At 35.3% G+C, this 25,219-nt stretch overlaps 1 protein-coding gene and 1 long non-coding RNA gene across 2 annotated transcripts; both read left to right on the top strand.

Moving 5' to 3' along the window:
- Nucleotides 1-5,503: 5,503 nt before the first annotated feature.
- LOC131013948 (uncharacterized) lies at nucleotides 5,504-13,717 on the top strand. Its single transcript, XR_009097918.1, has 4 exons — nucleotides 5,504-6,210; nucleotides 7,988-11,009; nucleotides 12,785-12,866; nucleotides 13,499-13,717. It is a non-coding gene; the product is annotated as an uncharacterized LOC131013948 (long non-coding RNA).
- Nucleotides 13,718-16,620: 2,903 nt separating this feature from the next.
- LOC131018591 (uncharacterized) lies at nucleotides 16,621-17,813 on the top strand. Its single transcript, XM_057947304.1, has 4 exons — nucleotides 16,621-16,674; nucleotides 17,002-17,319; nucleotides 17,397-17,483; nucleotides 17,556-17,813. Exons 1-4 carry the CDS (start codon nucleotides 16,621-16,623, stop codon nucleotides 17,811-17,813), a joined length of 717 nt encoding a protein of 238 aa, XP_057803287.1.
- The last annotated feature ends 7,406 nt before the right edge of the window (nucleotides 17,814-25,219 follow it).

Below are 25,219 nucleotides of genomic sequence, written 5' to 3'. Positions count from 1 at the left end.
AAACTCTTTGTGTGGAAGAAACACCACATATTATTTTTGACGAGTCTACTGATGATTTCAGGATATAGGAAACTGAAAGAATTGCTGAGAACACTGAAATTTCCAGAACTCAAATGAAAAGCACCGAACCCTCTACAGTTTTGGTGTAGGGACCAGGAAAAGAAGAGGATACTGAAAAGCTTCAGTATCAGAAGATCAGTCAAAGGTCTGAAGGTCCGACTGGAGCTACTACAGATAGCATCAGTCAAGGGGAAACTCCGACATCTGAAGAACAAGTTGAACCTGTTGCTGCAACACCCTTTCAACACTCCCCTGCTCGAGAAACATATGAAGGACTCAGAACCATCCTGACTGAAGAACCTCCACCCTTACCAGAAGAAATCAAGAAATATCGAAGATGATTTGAACTCCACTCAAAGGATAACATCATCGGAGAATCATCAGACGGTGTGAAGACTCGAAGATCAATGTGCAACCTCGTCTATGACATAAACCAAAACTGCATCAATGAAGATAAGAATTTTAGCTGTTTCTTATCGTCTACAGAGTCCAAAGACATTGAAGAAGCTCGAAAATCTACTCAATGGGTCATCGCAATGCAAGAAGAACTCAATGAATTCAATTGAAATTCAGTTTGGGAACTTGTGGATCGCCCAGACGATGCAAAAGTGATTGGATTAAAATGGATTTTCAAAAATAAGAAAGACGAAGAAGGTCACGTGATGAGAAACAAAGCAAGGCTACTGGCCAAAGGATACAGTCAAGAATAAGGAATTGACTACGATGAAACCTTTGCACCAGTTGCAAGACTGGAAGTAGTCAGGCTTTTCTTAGCCTTTACCGCTCACAAAGGATTCAAAGTACACTAAATGGACGTGAAGTGCGCATTTCTCAATGGAGTGCTCACCGATGAAGTCTATGTGTGTTAGGTCCTGAGGGTCTCGAATAGGTGTATGGGGGGGGAATACACTTATGGGCTATTTTTCAATCAATCCTCAATCAGAGGGATCTCAGTCAGAGATCAAAACGAAACTTTGCATGCAAACAAAGACGCCTGTTTTACTGAAATCAGTTTTGACCAAACAGGGTTGACGACTGATACTGAAAGCTCTTCAGTAAAGAGTTATCAGTTAAGTTGCTGGAACTTAACTGATGCAAGTAAGGGCTTCAGTCGAGTTTGCTAAAACAGAGACGATAACACTCTTCCTGACTATCAGAAGATAGATTAGTCAGACTGATATCATACGCAACAGAAATTAAACTTAGTTTCAAAATAGCCTCGGTGGAGCAAGTTGTTGGTTATGGTTTCTCTTTGCAGTTAGTCAGTGTTCAGTTTTATCAATTGAAATAACACAAGTAAGAATGTAAAACTGAAAACTGTAAACAACACAGAGACTTTTACGTGGTTCGGAAAAACCCTTTCCTACATCCACGATTGGTTGATCAAACCAACAATCCACTCCGCAAGTTCTTAACAGGTGCACTGCAAACCGAACCGTGTGCTTGCCGGGTGCACACAACCGTACACTGAAGAAAACCCTTCTCCAGTACCCACGCTTCACTCGCGTCGGATTTCCCTTGCTTAACACAACCCGTGCTAAGACTCTCAGAGTCAGAAAACCCTTCTAACCTCCGAATCACTCAAAACACTCTTATGGGGGGGAGGTTTGAACGAGTGCCAACTATACTTACAAATAACAAGTTCTTTGAAGCAAGTTTGACCTTTGGCTTCTGGGTAAACAGATATATGCCTAGGGTCTAAGAGAATGTGTGTAATCAGCAGTGACTGATTTTGGCTTTGGAATTCTCTTCTTCGATTCAAGCTTTGGGGAGTTTAAGCTTAAGGCTGAGTAGCAATTTCGGCAGAGCTTCAGCTTATGTTGTTGAATCGGTGAAGGTTGAAGTGATCCTCGAGCGCTATTTGTAGGAGAACTCTTGAATAGATCCGTTGGCGTAAATCGTCCTCAAGATTTCTTCCGTTGGAGAGCAATTCAAATTTGGGCTGAGGCTTCAATCTTCGAGGTTCCTTGTCTAGGTGGAAACGGCTCTCTTTGATGGACAGGAGATGTGACGTCTCTGAAAAGTAACCACCAGATAGGAATGACCTCTGCAGAGATAAGATCCTGAGATCTCTGCATTTAATGCGGCTGTACTTTGTGAGTACGTGGCTTCCTCTGAACGTTGGAAGATCAGTCCTAGGAGGAATGTTCAACTGATACTTGACTTTAGTATCAGTCCTTTGCGCGCATTAAGTAATCAGTCTTCAACTGATTCTTCAACTGATACTTCAGTTGGTATCTGCAGTCTTCAGTCCTTCGTTCTTCAGTCTTCAGTCTTCGACACCGCAAGCTAAACTAGAAACGAACTCTAACACTTGAGTTCAAAACAATTCTAGTCTATTACAATTAAGTCCTATGATTTTTGGTATCATCAAAATAAGGGTTAGGATAATCCACAAGGTTCCCAACAATGTGGAACAACCTTCGGGTTTTGAGGTTGCTGGACCAAAAAAGGTGTACAAGCTGAAGAAAGAGCTCTATGGATTAAAGCAAGCTCCAAGAGCATGGTATGATACTCTCTCTGAGTATCTAGTTGAACAAGGATTCAAGAAAGGATCAGTTGACAGAACCTTGTTAACTCTAAAAGAAGGAAAAGATCTCCAACTTGTTCAAATTTATGTCGATGACATAATCTTCGGATCCAAATCCGAACGCATGTGCAAGAAGTTTGCTGACATTATGACTAAGAAATTTCAAATGTCAATGATGGGAGCAATGAATTTCTTTCTTGGATTACAGGTCAAGCAGACCAATGAAGGAAGACTGATCAATCAGTCAAAGTACGCCAAAGAACTGATCACCAAGTTTGGTATTCAGCATATGAAATTAGTCAAGATTCGAATGAACACAAACTCGAAGATGGATCCAGGATCGGAAGCAAAATCTGTATCTTCAACCAAATACAGAGAAATCATTGGATCATCACTCTATTTGACTGCTAGTAGACTAGATATCCCGTATGCAGTCGAGGTTTGTGCAAGATATCAGTCAAATCCAAAGGAAGCTCGTATGGATGCAGTAAAACAAATTTTACGATATCTCAAAGGCACACCCAACTTAGGGTTGTGGTATCCAGCAGACGACGACTTCAAGCTCACCGAATACTCAGACTCAAATTTTGCAGGATGCAAAATTGATAGCAAATCAACTTCGGGAACTTGTCAATTCCTAGGCAACAAGCTTATCTCTTGGTTTTCAAAGAAGCAAATTTGAGTCGCCACTTCTGCAACTGAAGCTGAATACGTTGCTGCATGAAGTTGTTGTTCACAACTCCTATGGCTAGTCCAACAACTGAAGGACTATGGGATCGAAGAAAATGAAGTCCCAATTTATTGCGACAGCTCCAGTGCTATTGCAATCTCACAGAATCTAGTTCATCACACAAGAGTCAAGTATATCACAATCCGACATCACTTCATTTGTGATCATGTAGAAAGGAAAAATATCTCTGTTGAATGGATTCCGACCACAGTTCAGAGAACAGACTTGCTGATCAAAGCTCTTCTTGAAGAAAGGTTCAATGATCTTTGTGGAAGGATCGACCTTATCAATCCCGAAGAATGATGCTGATCTTGAAGATCTCAACTACAGTCACGATGACTGTTGCTCTGTCAACTGGTGTTTCTCAACTGATGACGTGGCGATCAAAGAAGATAAGTCTACATCTGAGGGGAAACTTATTCTTATAAGTCAACCAGAAATAGTGGTATCGACTGACTAGAATGATCAGTCGATTAGTAAGTATCTTCAACTTACCATGTGTATATCAGTTAATTCAGTTATGAGTTCTTGATAGTCTTCAAAAGACTTTCTCTAACTGATCAGTATTTTTCAAAAACTTTAACTGATTGTTGGAAAATGAAATATCCGTGAAGGACAAGTACTTTTGAGAGGATTTAAAAATTGTTTTAACTTGTTCTGATTCTTTACTCAGCGTCTTTCCAACTCTTTTTGTCTCTGAAATGAAAATCTTGAAAATCTCATTGATTTGACAAATAGCAATGATTTGTATTACTTTTTGAAGCTTCTGTCCTCTACAGTGACGGCGGACGTGAAATTTTTCTTCAAAAAGATTTTAGGCACCAATTTCAAAAAACTTTTCATCTTCACTCTTGAAAATATAGTCTATATATGCCTCACTGCTATAAATTATTTTCTTCAACAACTAACATCTCTCCACAGCCTCCTTTGTGAGAATTTTTTATTTTCAAAAGTTGCAGTAGAATCTCGTTTCGACAAAGGAGAGTTCAATGACAACGAAGTCATGGAGTGGGAGAATGACGCTCACACACTTGGTCTTCACAGGACCCTTCCACTGGATCTTAACATTTCTCCAACGTCAAGCTTGTTTCTACTCTCACTTATATCCAGCGACAAGAGTGTCTTCCTTCCTAATGTCCGGCGCCAAGAAGCCTCTTCGCTTCTGGAAGATAAGGTTTGAAGTACCTCTCTCAAAAGAGGACTTCACCTGGCCTTCAGGCTTCTCCACCTCTTCCCCACCTCTTCTTCTCTTCTTATCCCTCGTAGGTCCGTATGCATATCCGCGTTACATGAATATCTTCAAAACGCTATGCATACTCTCCTCTTTTTCAACCCTCATCTTCTCCATCTCCCAGCCTCCTTCTCTTCTCCGTCTCCCTCCTCATCTCCCTCCCACTGGCGTCTTCATCTTCTGCATCTCTGGATTCACCCCTCTTCTCAAATCCTCTCACGAGCTTCTGAGACTAGGAGTTGGGTACCGTCTGATCATAGTTTCCATCATCAGCTATCTTTTTGATGTTGCCAAAAAGGGGAAAGAATAAGTCAGAGAAAAACCTTCTCAAAGATGGTTCTCTGCATCTTCTCGAAAGACTAAAGATGGTAAAGCAAAAGGATCACCGGAAGTTTTAGGATGACGTACCAGTAAGACCTCACGTCCATGGAAAATAAGTGTGAAAGGAACAAACTTACGAATATAAAGATGAAGATGAAGATCAAAGAAGTTCAAGGCGCAGAAAAGCAGACTGTTGGAGTCCATGGGTTTCCATGTGTTTTTCTTTGTGGTTTTTACTCCTTTGTATGTTTTGCTCTGCACCTCAACTGATTTCTCATCAGTTATCTTTTTAATGAAAATAACTTCCTATTGATCTCAACTTGAAGACAATAACTTTTTGTCCAGGCTCTGATTACTGTTTTTCAATTTTATCTTCGTTCAGTTCGTTTGAATTATTGTGTTTTTCCTTCGAGAATGCAAGTTTATAGGTTATCTTGTTAAGGGGGAATAATATTCACCTTGTTTAGCAACTTGCTGTTCTTGCTCAGTCTTTTCTTCTCTTAGAACAGTTGTGTGGTTTTGGCATCATCAAAAAGGGAGAAATTGTTGGGAACATAATGAAATATTCTATTTCTAGTTTTGATGATACAAAAATCAATAGGCTTCACTTGTAATATGTAACACCCCGCTTTTTCCTAGCTAAATTTAGAGTAATTTTGAACTTAGAAGTCATGATGATTCACGCCGGATATAAAGAAAATGAATTTATTTTAATTCCAACAAAAATGATTTAAAAAAAAAAACATTTGTAAATTTAGTTATTAAATTTATATGCATTTCATATTTATTTATATTAAGCATTTAGCATCTACACGAGATATTTATTTAAGCAAACATTGAACGATTATAGTACAACCCGAAAGATTTTTTTTATTTATTTATTTTATATACTCCCACTACACCCACAACATACCTAATTGATCCAACTCAATCACAAGTGGCTCCACGGATCAATTAATCACAAGTGGCTCCACACCAAGCCTCTTAAACAAAGATTCCACCTCAGAAGAGTACCTTTACACCACAACATTCAATAAACACACTTGAAAGCAAAAAGAAAAATTCCACTCGAAATAAACAAATGCAAGTCGATCATTAAAAAGCAGGAGTCGATTTACTCCCTTCTCATCCCCATTCTCGGCCTCCCCTCTCTCTCTCTATACTCTCTTTTCCTCCATTGATGTCCATTGAAGAAAGCTTAGAGAAGCTTCATCAAACACTACTATGAGATAATCCACCATCCAATCCAATCAAATACTATCATATCTCATCAAATTCAAGAAGCTAGAGCTAAGATCAAAGTTGGAGCAAAGTCTTGATCACCTTTTAAATCCTTGAGTAAGTGATCTTAGATTATTTATTTGATCATATTAATGATATGTGAGTGAGTATATGATCATGATTGAGCAAGAAAATCACCCAATTTATTTTTATGAAACTTTCGAAAATTAGGAGCTTGAAACCTTACGAATTTTGTTGTTTATTTTCTTGACTTGGCTTGAGTTATATGATGATGGATTTGAGTTTATGAGATGATCTAGATGATTAATGATGGATGAGATTGAAGCTTGAGGTTGAGAAGTGAAAAATGAAAAATGTTAGTTTGAGGAAGAAGATGATATATATGTGTTTCTATATGTGATTTTGTTATATGATGTTGATTTGAAGATTTGAGTGGGTATATGAGTTCTTGAGCATGCTATGATGTTAAGTGATGGTTTAGATTGATGATTAGAAGTGATGAAATGAGTTTTGGGATGAGTTGTTGTTGAGAATTATGATGTTATATTCAAGTTAGAGATATTATTAAGATATATAAGTTTTAAATACAAATTGGAGAATTTCGTAGGCCTACTGACCTACTGTGATCGATGGTTTGTCGATGTCTAATAGCTTTGAAAGTTTTATAGCAAGTTTCTACATGAGTCTTGAGTACCCTGGTAAAATTTCAAGCTATTTCAATTTCGTTTGATATTTCTTTAAAATGCAAAACCTAAACTGCACATTACCACCGAGAATTTCAGAGAACAGGGGAAAGAGTTATTCATTTAAGTAGCTTCCTATGTGATCTAGCTTTCCAACTTTTTATGATATCAACCTTATTGTGTTAGCTAGATATCTACCAAAGTTGAGCCCAGTTTGACAACGTTTACTATTTTTCAAAAATTGTAACCTTCGGTTGCACAAAACTGCCAGAAATGGTAGATCGTGGTAAAAACGTCATATCTCTCAAACCACTTGGAGCTTTCGACTCTACTTTTTTTTTATATGAAACCAGACTCGAAGAACTTTCTTTTGGTATGAGTCTCGAGTCCAGGAGATGTCAGAGTAAGAACAGATTAAATTTTGAAGTTGAACCAGTGTAAAAACAGAGCATGTTTTAATGATGTTTGATTGTGATTCTTATGTGCCTTATGTGATTGTGGTGCCTATGTGTTTGAATTTTCACTAAATTATTTTAGTGAATTTAAATCTCTTGATTTAAATTTTAATATTTAAGGTTGGGACTATTTATTTTAAATGAGGTCCGTTCTTTTATTTAATTTATTGATGGACTTTAAAAATGAAAACAAATTTTGGGATTAAACCCTCATTTTTATAATATTTCAAGGCTTTTTGAGTATGGATTTTAAATGGTTAAAATGTTTTATTTCATCTCAATGGATTTTAAAATGTTTTATTATTTATAAATGAATAATGGAATTTCTTATTTATTTACATGAAAAAAAAAATGAAATGTATAGAATGTTATAAAAATGGTGCATGATTTCTTTTATGTTCATGTGAACTTGTGTTTTTAATGATACTAAACTTGAGGATTTTATTTCTTTCTGTTTATTGTTTACGTGATTACGTGATATTATGTGGTTAGTCACGAGGTTATGTTGGTTTTCGATTGTCTTTAATGGAACGAATTATGGATGCTAGAACCCTAAAACACTAAAAGAAAATCGAGTAAGGATATTGTTGGTGTCCTTAACTCAAGAAATTTAGTTTTCAAGTATTTATTCATTAAATTTTGAAACCCGGCGTGACGAATTATAGAATGTTAAGTATTTTCCCTAAGATATTAAGTTAGCTTCACGAGACCTATTAAGAATAGAATTTCTTGTAGGCTTTGTGATGACCAGGAGGATTAGCGCTATTTTTCCAAGACAGGTTTATATGTGTATGATCTTCAGGCTTTGCCTATCCAGATGGGCTTACTTTCCAAATGTACAAAGTATGATTGAGTTATTAAGCTCTAAATGTTTCAATGAAATGCAAATTGTTTATTTAATGTAATGAAAACTGTTTATCCAATAAAATGTTTTTGTGCACTCTGCTCTGTTTAAGGCTCGCAATTCATGGATCGATCGAGGTTCTCTTATGGCCTAACACGTTATTTGAGAATTGTGTACACTTGTTAGTTGTTTCGGTGGGTTGATCTCCATCGGACACTAATTCATGTAAGAGGCGTTATAAGGGTGCTTGGCTGGATGTGTTCCGGAGCATGTATCATGTAAGGCCTGCCTGGGTAGCGTCCCGAGGTCAATTCAACTTGTCTGAGTTACGTCCTCAGGGCAAGTGTCATGGGAGTAATGGATCCGTCGGTGGCTAAAAGGTCCGGGATCACAGCGAGTAACAGAAAGGGAGTGTGACATGTGCGCACAAATGAAAGAAAATGTTTTAACATGCTTAGAAGTACTTCTTTCAATTTAAAACCTTCTAAGTCATGTCAAGTATGATTGGATAAACTGCTCTTTACGAAAATATAAAATGTTTCAGAAAATGCATGCCCACTAAGTACATTAGTACTTAGCCCAAAAATACTTTCAAATGTTTTCAGGTTGGCTGGCCGGTGCTGACGGGACGGAGCTGAGGCTAGCGATAAATTCATATGTTAGACTTCCGCTGTAGCAATTACTCATATCAGTCTTTTGTTTTTCCCAACTTAAAATCTTCATGTTAAATTTCAAATGATATACCTGATCGAGCTTAGACTCTTCACTACTAAATTTATGCCAATGAAAGTCGGTTGTCAGAAGCATGAAACAAAACTTGTGATCCAAAGGGGCATAGCCCGACTTTCTATCCTATTTCGGGTTTTAACAAGGTATTTTCCTTGTTTATTTCTATGAATTAGTTGCACCTCGATTATATTTATTCATTCAAGAATTGGGGTGTGACAGAATGGTATCAGAGCATAAGTTTCCTTTCATGACTCTGATAACCATAAGCTTTTGATGTCGAGTCTAGAATAGTATCTCTAGACTTCTAAGAATGTCAATAGCCCTCAGCTCACCGTCACACTGCCGCAACTAAGGTATGATAATAGTTTCAAAAATATATATGTATATTCAAAGCTATGAAAATTTTCAAGAAAATGTGCGCCTTATGTTTATGGTGTTATGTGAATGCAAATTATCCTTCATGTTGTTATTTTGGGTCTCTGACTCATATAACTAAGCTCAATGTCGTGTTTGGGACTACCCGAGCCCTTAACGAATCAATGTATGTATGGTCGAGTTAGATTCCTTGAATCTTTCCGACATAAGCAAAAGTTTTTCATGAAAGGGACATTTAATGTCCATATGACTCAAAATTTCAAAGAAAGCAAATATATGTATGTATGTATGTATGAATGAATGATGAGAAAGCTTTATGTTATCATTTTAGGTTCACTGCCTATATGATTAGAATGATGAGTTCTTTTACAAATCGTTTGAGAACCACCCAAGAATGCTTTGAGAATGTTAATCGTGATAGCACCGCTTGATCGATTTAAGTAAAGACTGGTAAGATAGAAATGTTTAACATAGATATGTTACAACATAGAGGCAATGCCTTAAGACTAAGGATTCACTTGAGCTATTTCAATAGCGGTGAGATTAAGTTTTTCACATAATAACTTATGTTTCTTATGATTATGATGTTAGTCGTGATAGCTTTGCTAGAACGGCATAGAATGGACTTTCATGGTACCAGTGACTTATGATGAAGTACTTGTTAGTAAGTGTTTTAAGTTAGAAGTTTGACCAGAGCCTTACATGAATAAGACGTTGACATGATTGGGGGCGAAACTCCCATTTGACTGAGTGATTTGTTTTGTTGGGTCTGGCCAGCCCACATGACTAAGATCTCGGTGATTGTCAATTAAGATTTTTGATCTCGAGGTAGAGCATCATCACAATATATAGAGACTCGTACTATATAGTTGTCCCAATAAGATTTTCTTTGATCACGATAAGCATAATATGATTAGAATGAGTTCGTTTGTCACCAGTTCTCGAGACTATAGACATGGTGTTCTCACAATTAGAAAGATGCGATAACAATCAAGCTATGTAGCCGCAATGATAGTGAAGTCTAGTATCCCAAACTAGATTATCCAGATATGCAATTTCGAGGACGAAATTTTTATAAGGAGGGAGGGATGTAACACCCCGCTTTTTCCTAGCTAAATTTAGAGTAATTTTGAACTTAGAAGTCATGATGATTCACGCCGGATATAAAGAAAATGAATTTATTTTAATTCCAACAAAAATGATTTAAAAAAAAACATTTGTAAATTTAGTTATTAAATTTATATGCATTTCATATTTATTTATATTAAGCATTTAGCATCTACACGAGATATTTATTTAAGCAAACATTGAACGATTATAGTACAACCCGAAAGATTTTTTTTATTTATTTATTTTATATACTCCCACTACACCCACAACATACCTAATTGATCCAACTCAATCACAAGTGGCTCCTCGGATCAATTAATCACAAGTGGCTCCACACCAAGCCTCTTAAACAAAGATTCCACCTCAGAAGAGTACCTTTACACCACAACATTCAATAAACACACTTGAAAGCAAAAAGAAAAATTCCACTCGAAATAAACAAATGCAAGTCGATCATTAAAAAGCAGGAGTCGATTTACTCCCTTCTCATCCCCATTCTCGGCCTCCCCTCTCTCTCTCTATACTCTCTTTTCCTCCATTGATGTCCATTGAAAAAAGCTTAGAGAAGCTTCATCAAACACTACTATGAGATAATCCACCATCCAATCCAATCAAATACTATCATATCTCATCAAATTCAAGAAGCTAGAGCTAAGATCAAAGTTGGAGCAAAGTCTTGATCACCTTTTAAATCCTTGAGTAAGTGATCTTAGATTATTTATTTGATCATATTAATGATATGTGAGTGAGTATATGATCATGATTGAGCAAGAAAATCACCCAATTTATTTTTATGAAACTTTCGAAAATTAGGAGCTTGAAACCTTACGAATTTTGTTGTTTATTTTCTTGACTTGGCTTGAGTTATATGATGATGGATTTGAGTTTATGAGATGATCCAGATGATTAATGATGGATGAGATTGAAGCTTGAGGTTGAGAAGTGAAAAATGAAAAATGTTAGTTTGAGGAAGAAGATGATATATATGTGTTTCTATATGTGATTTTGTTATATGATGTTGATTTGAAGATTTGAGTGGGTATATGAGTTCTTGAGCATGCTATGATGTTAAGTGATGGTTTAGATTGATGATTAGAAGTGATGAAATGAGTTTTGGGATGAGTTGTTGTTGAGAATTATGATGTTATATTCAAGTTAGAGATATTATTAAGATATATAAGTTTTAAATACAAATTGGAGAATTTCGTAGGCCTACTGACCTACTGTGATCGATGGTTTGTCGATGTCTAATAGCTTTGAAACTTTTATAGCACGTTTCTACATGAGTCTTGAGTACCCTGGTAAAATTTCAAGCCATTTCAATTTCGTTTGATATTTCTTTAAAATGCAAAACCTAAACTGCACATTACCACCGAAAATTTCAGAGAACAGGGTAAAGAGTTATTCATTTAAGTAGCTTCCTATGTGATCTAGCTTTCCAACTTTTTATGATATCAACCTTATTGTGTTATCTAGATATCTACCAAAGTTGACCCCAGTTTGACAACGTTTACTATTTTTAAAAAATTGTAACCTTCGGTTGCACAAAACTGCCAGAAATGGTAGATCGTGGTAAAAACGTCATATCTCTCAAACCACTTGGAGCTTTCGACTCTACTTTTTTTTATATGAAACCAGACTCGAAGAACTTTCTTTTGGTATGAGTCTCGAGTCCAGGAGATGTCAGAGTAAGAACAGATTAAATTTTGAAGTTGAACCAGTGTAAAAACAGAGCATGTTTTAATGATGTTTGATTGTGATTCTTATGTGCCTTATGTGATTGTGGTGCCTATGTGTTTGAATTTTCACTAAATTATTTTAGTGAATTTAAATCTCTTGATTTAAATTTTAATATTTAAGGTTGGGACTATTTATTTTAAATGAGGTCCGTTCTTTTATTTAATTTATTGATGGACTTTAAAAATGAAAACAAATTTTGGGATTAAACCCTCATTTTTATAATATTTCAAGGCTTTTTGAGTATGGATTTTAAATGGTTAAAATGTTTTATTTCATCTCAATGGATTTTAAAATGTTTTATTATTTATAAATGAATAATGGAATTTCTTATTTATTTACATGAAAAAAAAATGAAATGTATAGAATGTTATAAAAATGGTGCATGATTTCTTTTATGTTCATGTGAACTTGTGTTTTTAATGATACTAAACTTGAGGATTTTATTTCTTTCTGTTTATTGTTTACGTGATTACGTGATATTATGTGGTTAGTCACGAGGTTATGTTGGTTTTCGATTGTCTTTAATGGAACGAATTATGGATGCTAGAACCCTAAAACACTAAAAGAAAATCGAGTAAGGATATTGTTGGTGTCCTTAACTCAAGAAATTTAGTTTTCAAGTATTTATTCATTAAATTTTGAAACCCGGCGTGACGAATTATAGAATGTTAAGTATTTTCCCTAAGATATTAAGTTAGCTTCACGAGACCTATTAAGAATAGAATTTCTTGTAGGCTTTGTGATGACCAGGAGGATTAGCGCTATTTTTCCAAGACAGGTTTATATGTGTATGATCTTCAGGCTTTGCCTATCCAGGTGGGCTTACTTTCCAAATGTACAAAGTATGATTGAGTTATTAAGCTCTAAATGTTTCAATGAAATGCAAATTGTTTATTTAATGTAATGAAAACTGTTTATCCAATAAAATGTTTTTGTGCACTCTGCTCTGTTTAAGGCTCGCAATTCATGGATCGATCGAGGTTCTCTTATGGCCTAACACGTTATTTGAGAATTGTGTACACTTGTTAGTTGTTTCGGTGGGTTGATCTCCATCGGGCACTAATTCATGTAAGAGGCGTTATAAGGGTGCTTGGCTGGATGTGTTCCGGAGCATGTATCATGTAAGGCCTGCCTGGGTAGCGTCCCGAGGTCAATTCAACTTGTCTGAGTTACGTCCTCAGGGCAAGTGTCATGGGAGTAATGGATCCGTCGGTGGCTAAAAGGTCCGGGATCACAGCGAGTAACAGAAAGGGAGTGTGACATGTGCGCACAAATGAAAGAAAATGTTTTAACATGCTTAGAAGTACTTCTTTCAATTTAAAACCTTCTAAGTCATGTCAAGTATGATTGGATAAACTGCTCTTTACGAAAATATAAAATGTTTCAGAAAATGCATGCCCACTAAGTACATTAGTACTTAGCCCAAAAATACTTTCAAATGTTTTCAGGTTGGCTGGCCGGTGCTGACGGGACGGAGCTGAGGCTAGCGATAAATTCATATGTTAGACTTCCGCTGTAGCAATTACTCATATCAGTCTTTTGTTTTTCCCAACTTAAAATCTTCATGTTAAATTTCAAATGATATACCTGATCGAGCTTAGACTCTTCACTACTAAATTTATGCCAATGAAAGTCGGTTGTCAGAAGCATGAAACAAAACTTGTGATCCAAAGGGGCATAGCCCGACTTTCTATCCTATTTCGGGTTTTAACAAGGTATTTTCCTTGTTTATTTCTATGAATTAGTTGCACCTCGATTATATTTATTCATTCAAGAATTGGGGTGTGACATAATAAACTAGAACTTTTCGAACTAAAGTGTTATAGTTCTTTTTCTAGTTTAGTTGTTGTTCTAAAGACTGAAGATGCCAACTAATGTAAAGATTAAGGCAAAGTCAAATACTTATATTTGACTTATCAATCGAAGGATCAGTTTCAACTGATTACTTAATGCGCGCCACGTGGATTCAGCGGACCGATACTAAAGTCACTACAACATTCTTGACCTACTGCGACATACACATGTGCGACACTACTCGTTGGTGTCATAAATTTACCACACTTATGCATTTAGTGTCGTGTAATTGCGACAATTATGCGTCATCTTATTCCTGTGTTGTAATTTTTTGACACATATGCAACACATATTTTTATGTCTCTAAATTATGACATGTTTTATGTGACACTTCATTAAGATGTCATTATTATACGACAAATTGAAGACATTGTCGTATTTAATGTTGTATATTTGCGACAATTGTGCTTCGTTTAAATATTGTGCCGTATTTTTTGACACAAATGCGACACATATTTTTCTGTCTCTGAATTGCGACAATTATTTGTGACACCTCGTTAAAATGTCATTATTATACGACCCATTTAAGATTGTGTCGAATTCAATGTTGTAAAATATACGACAATTGTGCGTCATCTATATATTGTGTCAAAATTGTGTAACATATATGTGTCAGTTTATCTTGTGTCTCTAATTTACGACAATTTATCTGCGACACCTAAATGAAATGCTACAATTATATAACATATTGAAAATAGTGTTGCAAAATAATGACACAATTATGTTATATATTATCTGACACAAGTAAGCAATGTATATGAGTTATTTTACTTTTAGGATGTAAATCTACGACGAAATTTTTGCAATAATATTGTAATAACAATCTATATGGATTTTATATACACGCAAGTTTGCGATAATTTTTCTATTAGTTCTTTAGAATAAGTTGTCGTCTAATCATTTTACATATATTAATTGTTAGCCGTAATTTTTTTAATGAAGAATTGTAATTTATAAATTAAATTACCATAAATGATTACAAAAAGTCGTTAAATAATCCTTAAGCTTTTATAAAACAATTACATAAAATATTAGTAATATCAATAAACTAGTTGTAGCTTGATTATGAATAAATATTTTCTTCGTCATACATGACTTTGCTAAAACTATCCAATTCGAATTAGTAAATATAATATTATCTCAACAATAAATTTACATTTAAAAAACATTAAATTGAGAAGAAATAATAAATTACATATCATGGAGTACTTTGTAAAGTGATCTAATACAAATCAATAACGAAACATGTGTGAACGCATTACACATGAAACGAGTGTATATTAAATAATATTTTGTAAAGCAAGAACTTTATTGATTTAATAATAATAATAATAATAATAATAATAATAATAATAATAATAATAATAATAATAATAATAATAATAATAATAATATATCTCTTCAATAATCCTTCTATATGAAAGTCTTAAACAATAACTTGCACTATTAGATTAAAATAAAGCTATTATTAAAAGAAAATAGAAAAAACCTAAACCCTTGAGAGCATAGAAAAAGCAGACTAAAGGCTGAGCCTCATTAAAATCTCTTATGGCAAAATCCGCAACGGAAAAAGCTAAAAGAGGAAAAAGAGTGCTCGTCTAGTACAAAGCGCAAAAAATCGCAAAAAAATAAATACCGAGAAAGCGAAACGAATCGCCTCAAAAGCTCCAGCCTAACCATCTCCCTTAGACAATCCCGACTTTCAACAGCGAAACAAGACATAAAAACTCGATACCACCAAAAACACCTACGAATCTTACGAAATGTAATATCAAACCAGACACAATCGCAAAAATCTAATCTAAGAACATCAAATAAGGAAAGAAAATGAAAATGAAAGAAAACTGCCTCACGCATGCTAGAGGTGCTGCTACCCAAAGAAGCAGCCACTGTTAAACGTCCACGCAAATCGTCGACAAAGTCGATACGACTCATGGGCAGCCAACGGAGCCCGTCCCTCGAAGGCCTAGAGTCCAACGCACGGACATCTGAAAAAGACCCCAGGTCGCTCCAAACACACCAATCCGCTGAAAATGGAAGACACCAAACTATAATTAATAACTTGCACTATAATAGGTATGCATCAAGAATAATTCAGATCCAATATTCTTGTTCCTGCAACAATCAACAAACACAACATATAATCAACAATTTTTTTTGTACCTGAATTAATCCAAAGATAATTAAACAATGAAAATACACGATACACATAAGCTTTCAAGTTGTAGTCATATCAAAATATAAGTCTAAAAGAATTGGTAACATACCGAATTTTCTAATCATTTTCGTTATCATTTGGTGGTGTTCTTTCTTCAAAAAAGTCATCATCATCACTTGAATCGGAATTATCACTCTCAAAGTCTTCTTCGTCAACGTCTTCATCCTCAAGGTTTGCATCATCATTATCAAAATCATCAACATTAGTTTCACCAATAGGAATGTCGATTCCTGTAAGTGATACCCTGTCTACATCTGCTCTAACCCATGCCAAATTTTCATTGTCAACATCTGTTTCATGTTGTTGACTTGAAAATTGTTCATCCTCAATACTTTCAATTTCATTAACCTCTGGGTCCACATTGAATATAGCTCGAGGTGTCATTTTCAAAGCTACATGCCACTCTGAATCAACTGGATCTTGAATATACCAAGCTTGTTGGGCTTGAGATGCTAGAATAAACGGTTCATCTAGTTTTCTATTTCCTCTGTATAGTAAATGATTAAAGTTGACCAAAGTGAAGTTAAACTCATCACGCCTCAACCCTACATTGTAGTCAACCCAATCACACTTGAACAACACAAATTTCAAATAATTGGTGTATCTCACTTCAATTATATCCTTCAAAATACCATAAAATGAGACATCTCCCGATTTAGGATTTTTGTCCTTACTACTTGAGAAACTATTCGTAGAAGATGCGATGTCAACTGAGCATGCCTATTATTACAATTATATTTAGCTATAATAATAAATCTTAATGGAAGATGGAGACAAAAGAAAATTTTAATTAAGCTATATGTACCATACGACCAAAATATAATTAAACATCAGAATGAGTAGTTGATCCTTTTCTTTTATTTCATGTATCGCAATTAGGCTCGCTTGAAAGAATTGAAGCAGAAGTTGCCCGAAGAATTAGTGGATGATATTGAAGCTAATGATGCAATTTTTCAAGAAGTTATTGGAGAGGAAGCACCAGGATGTTTACGTAGTAGTAATATTGTTTCGAGTAAGAATTTGGTTTACACCTCTCGAGAAGAATTTGATCGAGCTGTCCAAGAAAAAACTAATGCCGAAATTGAGAGCATTCGAAAGGGATGTGAAGAGCATATTTCAAAATTCAAAGAAGAATATTGCTCTAAAATGGAATTGCTTCAAGCTCGTCTTCTCACATTAGAGGATCAAAATATGAATGTAAGTTCACTTCATACATATGTATTACATTATTATTTTACTTTTAAACTTATGTAGATTAATTAATAATATGCAAGGTATCTGGATCTTTGAATTCTCGACGTATTCAAGCTGTAAATAATGGGAACTTGGAGATTTTCAGTGTAGCCAATGAAACCCTTGAGGTAATGATAAGTTTTTTATTTATATTTCAAACTATAAATCTGTGCTATTAATTTTTTGATCAATTTTATTAGATGGGAAAAGACGTGAATAACCCAGAGGAGAACAACATAGATAGTCATTTGGATGGTGCACGTCCTCAGGTATTAGCTTTGATTAATACTTTGCCATTTATTATTTTTATAATAAATGTAAAATATGATGGATCTTATTATAATTATATAGGAACAAGTGATAACTCAAAGAAGGAGCAGCAAGAGGAAGAGAAATTGCCAATGATCGTCGTCGTCACGTTGCCACAACTAAATTTTCATTATTTCATTGCAAGATAAATTTAGACATCTTGGAAATTTGATTTAAATTTTTGAACAATGTTCGTAGGAAGAATTTTTTATTTCCATATTTTACCTTTAGCATTTATAATTTTTTTTATTTAATCAAATTTACGAATTCTTATAATACATATTGTGATTTTCTTATGGTATATTATTATTTGTTATTTAATGTTTCAATATCTAATATAACTTTGACAAAATATATGGTATTTAATAATTATTTTAAATGTGCTGTATAAATAAATACAATAATGATAAATGATGCAAAAATTGTCGTAGATTTTGCGACTTAATATTATTTTTCATGGCAAATGTTATATATGTTGCAAATATTGTGCGATACTTAAATACGACATTTTTTATGTCATAAAAAGTTACGACATATAAGTTGTAATGTCATAAACAAGAGTTGCAAAATATGACATCATATTTCAACAAATGTCGGCTAAAACGTCGCATAATGACATGCGACACTACCACTAATGATGCACATTGTGTCGCGAATTTATATGACAAATATATTTGTGATACATTAAATGTCGTATGTATTTCGTGACAAATGAAAAAAAAGTCAAAAAAATTGCGACATTTACTTTTTGTGACACAATTTAAATTGACGTTGAAAGTGTCGCATGGAAACTTTTACGACATTAAATCAATTGTTAGTGACACATTTTTCGTGTCCCAAAAAAGATACTTTTGTTGTAGAAAATGTCGCAAATTGCGCACGCCAATTCATATAATGACGCATAATGTGTCGTAAATGTTATTCGACATTAAATTTATTGTTGCACGAAGTGTCATTAAATAATACGATAATTAATTTAATGTTGCACGAATTGTCATATACATTGCGACACAAATGAGCAAAAAGTGTCGTAAAATTACTACATACCCCTTTTGCGGCACAATTTAGTGTGACGCAGAAAATGTCGCAAATTAAATTTTACGACATTAAAATTGTGGTTAGCGACACATTTTTCATGTCGCAATAGCACCGTTTTCTTGTAGTGAAGTATCAGTTAAACATTCTTCCTCAGACTGAGCCTCTAAAGTTTAAAGGAAGCCACACACTCCAGAAGTACAGCCGCATTAAATGCAGAGATCTCTGAATCGTCCTTTCTCTGCAGAGGCCATTCCTTTGGTGATTACCTTTTCAGAGATGTCCCATCTCCTACTCCTCAAAGTATCCGTTCTCACCAAACAAGGAACCTCGAAGATTGAAGCCTCAGCCCAAGTTCAAATTACTCTCTAACGGAAGAAATCTTGAAGACCATCTCCGCCAAAGGATCTATTCAAGACGTCTTCTATAAATTGCGCTCGAGGATGACTTCAATCTTCACCGATTCAACTACACAAGCTAAAACGCTGCCGAATTCGTTACTCAGCAAAACCAAGCCTTCCCAAAGTTTGAATCGAAGAAGAGAATCACACAAAGCCAAAATCGGTCACTTCTGATTACATATATTCTCTTAGAACTTAGGCAAATATTGTATATCCAAAGCCTAAGTAAAACTGACTGCAGAGAACTTGTTCTTTGTGGTTTAGTTGGCAAGTTTTCAAACCTTTTTTCAACGGACCGAATAGAGAGTTTGTGTCGAAAAGGAGTTCAGGCCAGTGTCCTGTCTCCGTGAGATCTTAGCGCCCAGCGTGCGCTAGGAGTGAGAAATCCAACCCAGTGTGTTGGAACTAAAGATAGGCTCTTCAGTTGTTTCAGTTTGTTGTGCACCCGTAAGCACACGTTCAGGTTTGCTGTGCACCCGTAAGCACAAGGCCGTCACCGCTGTCGTTCCATAGTCAGAGCTGAAATCCATAGCAGAGTAGATTTTTAGAGTCAGAGCTCAACATCACCAAAGCTGACCAAGGTAGCCAGAGTTGACCAAGGTGCCAGAGCTGAGTTCCAGGGCTGACCAAGCATCTCCAGAGCAGACTATATCTCAAGAGCAGCGTACATATCCAGAGCAGACTACATCTCTAGAGCAGAGTACATATTCAGAGCATACTACAATTATACAGAGCTAAATATTCCAGAACTGACTTCGTGTCCAGAGCTGACAGTTTCCAGCGCTGGCAATCACGCGCAAGGCTGCTAGTACTGCTCCAGAGCTGGCAAACACTCGCCAGCGCTGCTGTTACTTGCCGAGCACTCTTTCCAATCCTAAACTTTCGTTTGCTATCACGACTCTATCTTTTAAGCCCAGTTTGGCTGGGCCGTTCTTGATGGTTTTTAGGGTTGATGAAAGGTAGTCTATATAAAGGGCTGAACGTTCAACATGAGAATTATTCTTCAGCCTTCGGACCAAGAATATCTTCCACCTTAGGCATCAAAACACTTTACCGCTTTCTCGTTTTCATAGTTCTCTTGATTTTTGAGTTTGTGTTCTAAGTTAGTTTTCAATTCCGTAGTACTTTACTTTTCCGTTTCGAGTTGTAATCAAGTGACAGTGATTCGCTCCTCGCGACGATTTCAGTATTTATTATTTACGTTAATTCTTTACTTTTACTTGAATTATGTTTTGCTTTCAATTATGCAATTTCATTTATGTCAATTTAGATTAGAAGCTTTTAATTACAGTTGTTTAAATTCTTAGCGCTTAAGTATTTAAATTCGAGTAGCCTTTACTTTACCTTTTGATTCTGCCTAGGGTTAGTAATTTATTTATGCTTAAATATTTGTGTTTCGCCTAGTTAATTTCGAGTTTAATTTCACGTTAAGTTTAATTTACAAGTGTTAGTTTATTTTTACAGTTTTCAACAACAACCTTTACTGCCTTCGTTGTGATATAATTAGAAGCCCTGTAAAATCTTCCTTGAGAGACGACTTGGGTCAACTTATCATTCTAGGATGTACTTGTTCTATTGCAAGTCAATCTAGAGGTGTTTTAGGGTAATTGATATCGGGATGATGTCAATTAAGGGTAAATATCACTTTAAATGCCAAACTATTTTTGCATTATCAATTATAACCTGAACTATCGAAAAAGATTTTTTAGATCTTGAACTATCAATTTTGTCTCAATTGTACCATTTATCCATTTTTCACCCTTTGAATTTTTAATTAGTAAGGTACATAATCACATTGTTTTATATAACGTGAAAAAGAATAATTCTAAATACATCGTGGCATCTAGTGAGCAACGTCAAATTTTTGGAGCAAAAAAAAAAAAATGGACGAGTAATACAATTGATACAAAATTGATAGTTCAAGGTTTTAAAAATTATTTTCGATAATTCAGGATATAATTGATATTGCGAAAATAGTTTGAGGTTTAAAATGATATTTATCCAATTTTTAAGTAACACTATTTCTTGTAAGAAAATAGTTATTATTTTGAATGTAATAATTTATATTTAAAAAAAAATTAATTAATATTTTGAGTATAAATATAAATTTCAAAAATTTGTATAAGTTCAATTAAGTTCGTAAACCTCAAAAAATAAATAAAGTTTGAAATTCGACTAAATACTGAATAAATCAAATATAAACACACAATTCTTCGGTTCCGTTAGGTTCGACTACACCCCTCATTACAAAAGGACAATTGATCATAAATATCATATCGAAGGTATGGCACTGAAATAGCTAGGCAAAGTAATTAATGGTGTTAAAAGTTCTTCAATTAACATTAAAATATAGGACTTGTTCAATTGCCTAACTTACCCAAATAAAGAAAATAGGAAAAACTGGTTCATCTACCTCTGCGTGACTGCGTCTCTCTATAAATAGTTCAAAGTTTTGTTTTATGTATTGCTTGTGACAAATAGATCAAAGGTCGAATATCTTTTTCTTCGCATCATCCTACTTTCAATTTTCAAATATATATCCCTATTCTAATATGATGCACGTAACTCATTATAGTCAAAATATGACGTAAATTAAGCTTAGCTATTTCCCGGGAAACTATAAACAACTGAATTAATTTTATGCAAGTTCGTGCGACCGGAAACATGAAAAATTCAATAAGTTTCCAGACGTTACTTTGTACAGAAAAGGATCCCCTTCCACTCTTTAGGAAGCAAGAAATATTAAACAATAATTTATTTGGCACGACATAATTTTGTCTGGCAAATAATTAACTTTTCATAGCTAAGAAAATGTGTTGCTGTCTGATGCCATCATTAGGCTGTAGAAAATATGCCTAACCTTCCACCAAAGATAAAAGTGAACCCTAAGGAATTAAAAGAAATTGCTTTTTTATGCAATATAATATACCGTATAAAATACTTTTCAAGTTGTGTTGATACTTTTTGGATGGAAAGTTGTACTGCACTTTGACGATGCTTGTCGGCCAGCATAAGCTTTACGCCCACTGAAAACCACTCTACCATACAACTATACAAGTACTCAGTTAATATACAATATAATTTGCTATAAAGGAAGAATTGCAAAGAATTTCGGCCCAATTAAGTTCATCGTTCTTCATATCAAATGAAGAGTCGGATTTATTAAAATGGTATATTTTAAATTTGATGGATTATTTTGGAGGAAAGTAATCTAAAATGAAATTGATTCTATTCTATAAAATCATATTTGCGTGTTTGATTGATCTGAAGGGTTGTATACTGAAAGCAAGACTTTATGCTTGTATACATTGATTCCTTAGTTCACTGTGATTCTTCTATCTGAAATATTGTTATTGCATAATCCTATTATAGTCCAATTTATCTCATACTATAGATTATATGGTGTGTTATAGATCACAGAAGATCATATAATTAGAAAATTAATACTGAATTACCTCTTTATTCTCTATGTGAGTCGGGGCTAGTATTAGATTTAATTAATCCACGTGTTTAAGATATCCAATATCCATTAATTAATTAATTCTTCTGACGATCAATTAATTAATTAATTAGTCGTTTAATTATAAACGACATCTCGAGTGCTACCACTTAAACTTATTATCGTATCGGAACTAATTCCACCTGCAGGGTTTAATACGATAAACTTATTAAGTTCCTCGAGAGGATATTATCATCCTGTTATTAGCAGGACACGGGTCCTTATTGCAATATAATAGCATGTCAAATAATAATTGCTATCACCCAAAGTATCGAGTATATTGAGCTTCAAGAGAACTCTCACCCATGATAAATCAAAGCAATAGTCAATCTATTATTCACACCGATTAATCCAACTAAGGTTAAGACTATTTAAGTCGCCGAGATCTTGATTCTTAATTAGTCAGAATATAAGAATTCATCTCACTGTGATCCTGTTCAATACACGAAGGTACTAGCATAAATAAATAGCCAAGACAAACTATTTGTCCATTTATTCTACAATCTAAACCAGCAACTCGTCCATAGTTGCCTCGATTGTGAACTCAATTTATCTCTCAACTTTTTCCAATTATATGATCTTCTGTGATCTACAACACACCATATAATCAATAGTATGAGATAAATTGGACTATAATAGGATTATGCAATAACAATATTTCAGATAGAAGAATCACAGTGAACAAAGGAATCAATGTATACAAGCATAAAGTCTTGCTTTCAGTATACAACCCTTCAATTCTCCCACTTATACTAAAGCAAACTTTTAGTATACAATGTGACTGAAAACTGATAATATCCTCTAGCTATTACAAAATCTCCCACTTATACTAAAGTTTAATTTAGTATAGCGAGTCCACGAACTCCAAGGCCTTCAACATGCTTGTTGAACACCGCACCAGGAAGACTTTTCGTGAAGGGATCAGCCAGATTATCAACTCCCGCAATATGCATCAAAGCTACATAACCATGCTTGACCACAGACCGAATGTAATGATACTTGCCATCAATGTGTTTCATGGATTGATGACATCTTGAATCCTTGCTATTCGCAATAGCAGCCTCGTTATCACAATAAATTGTGATGCACTTCGGCAATCTAGGAATCACATCAATCTCAGTTAGGAAGTTCCTGAGCCATACAGCCTCTTTAGCAGCTTCACAAGCAGCTACATACTCGGCTTCCATGGTAGATAGTGAATTGCATTTCTGCTTTACACTTCTCCACACAATGGCTCCACCCCCAAACTTAAACACATAGCCAGTAGTAGACCGCCTCTTGTCCTTATCACCTTGATAATCGGCGTCCACATACCCTACCAGTGTCAGTTCATCAGACTGGTAAACTAGCGCATACTCCTTAGTCCGTTTAAGGTACTTGAGTATGTGCATTACAGCAGTCCAATGAGCTTGACCTGGATTCGCCTGATATCTTGCTGCAATGCCAACGGCAAAACAAATATCAGGCCTGGTACACTGCATTGCATACATGAGACTTTCCACAGCCGAGGCATAGGGAATTATCTTCATGCTCGCTATCTCCTCAGGCGTTGTTGGACACATTGCCTTAGATAGTGGAACACCATGTCTAAAAGGTTGAAAACCTTTCTTGGCATTCTGCATGCTGAACCGCGCCAAAAAAGTGTCAATGTAGGATGTTTGAGACAAACTCAACATTCTCTTAGATCGGTCACGACCGATCTTTATCCTGAGAATATATGCTGCCTATCCCAGATCCTTCATTTGAAACTGTTGGGATAACCATTCCTTAATGCCAGACAATACATTCACATTATCGCTAATGAGAAGCATGTCATCCACATAGAGTATAAGGAATACCAGACTCCCATCGATACAGACCCTATAAACGCAACTATCGTTGACACACTGCTCAAAACCATAAGTTTTGACCACGTCATCGAAACGTTTGTTCCAGGATCGTGAAGCTTGCTTAAGTCCATAAATGGACTTCTTGAGCTTCCACACTAGATGCTCCTCACCTTCCTTGATGAACCCCTCTGGTTGTAGCATATAGATGTCTCTATCTTCCTCAAGATACCCATTCAAGAATGCGGTCTTGACATCCATTTGCCACACCTCTAGGTTCATATGGGCAGCCATGGCCAAGAGAGCTCGAATAGACTTAAGCATGGCTACTGGCAAAAAAGTTTCCTCATAATCGATACCAGGTCGTTGAGTATAACCCTTCGCCACTAGTCTCACTTTGAACGCCGTAACCTTCTCGTCTGGTCCTCTTTTGCGTTTGTATACCCATTTGCAACCAATGGCCTCACGACCAACCGGTAGCAAACATTTCTCGTATACATCCATGGCAGTTATGGATTCATATTCAGAAACCATACATACTTCCCATTCAAGAGCATCTGGATCTGCTAGTGCTTCTGAGTAAGTCCAGGGATCTTCTTCGACAAGCCCATCATCAACTGAATTCGTAGATTCATTGACAAACGCATATCGATTGGGCGGTTTGCCCTTTGATGCCCTCTCACTACAACGTGGCACTATTGCAGATTCAGTAGCGACAGCTTGTGCGTTTTCTGATGAGACTTGGGGTACTACATCTTGCACAATTGGCTGAGTTGGTTGACTTGTCGTGCCAA

This window comes from Salvia miltiorrhiza, chromosome 3 (genome assembly GCF_028751815.1).
Source record: "Salvia miltiorrhiza cultivar Shanhuang (shh) chromosome 3, IMPLAD_Smil_shh, whole genome shotgun sequence".
NCBI lineage: Eukaryota > Viridiplantae > Streptophyta > Magnoliopsida > Lamiales > Lamiaceae > Salvia > Salvia miltiorrhiza.
Note: the sequence above shows the minus strand (reverse complement) of the source record. Positions and strands in the feature narration are given on the sequence as shown.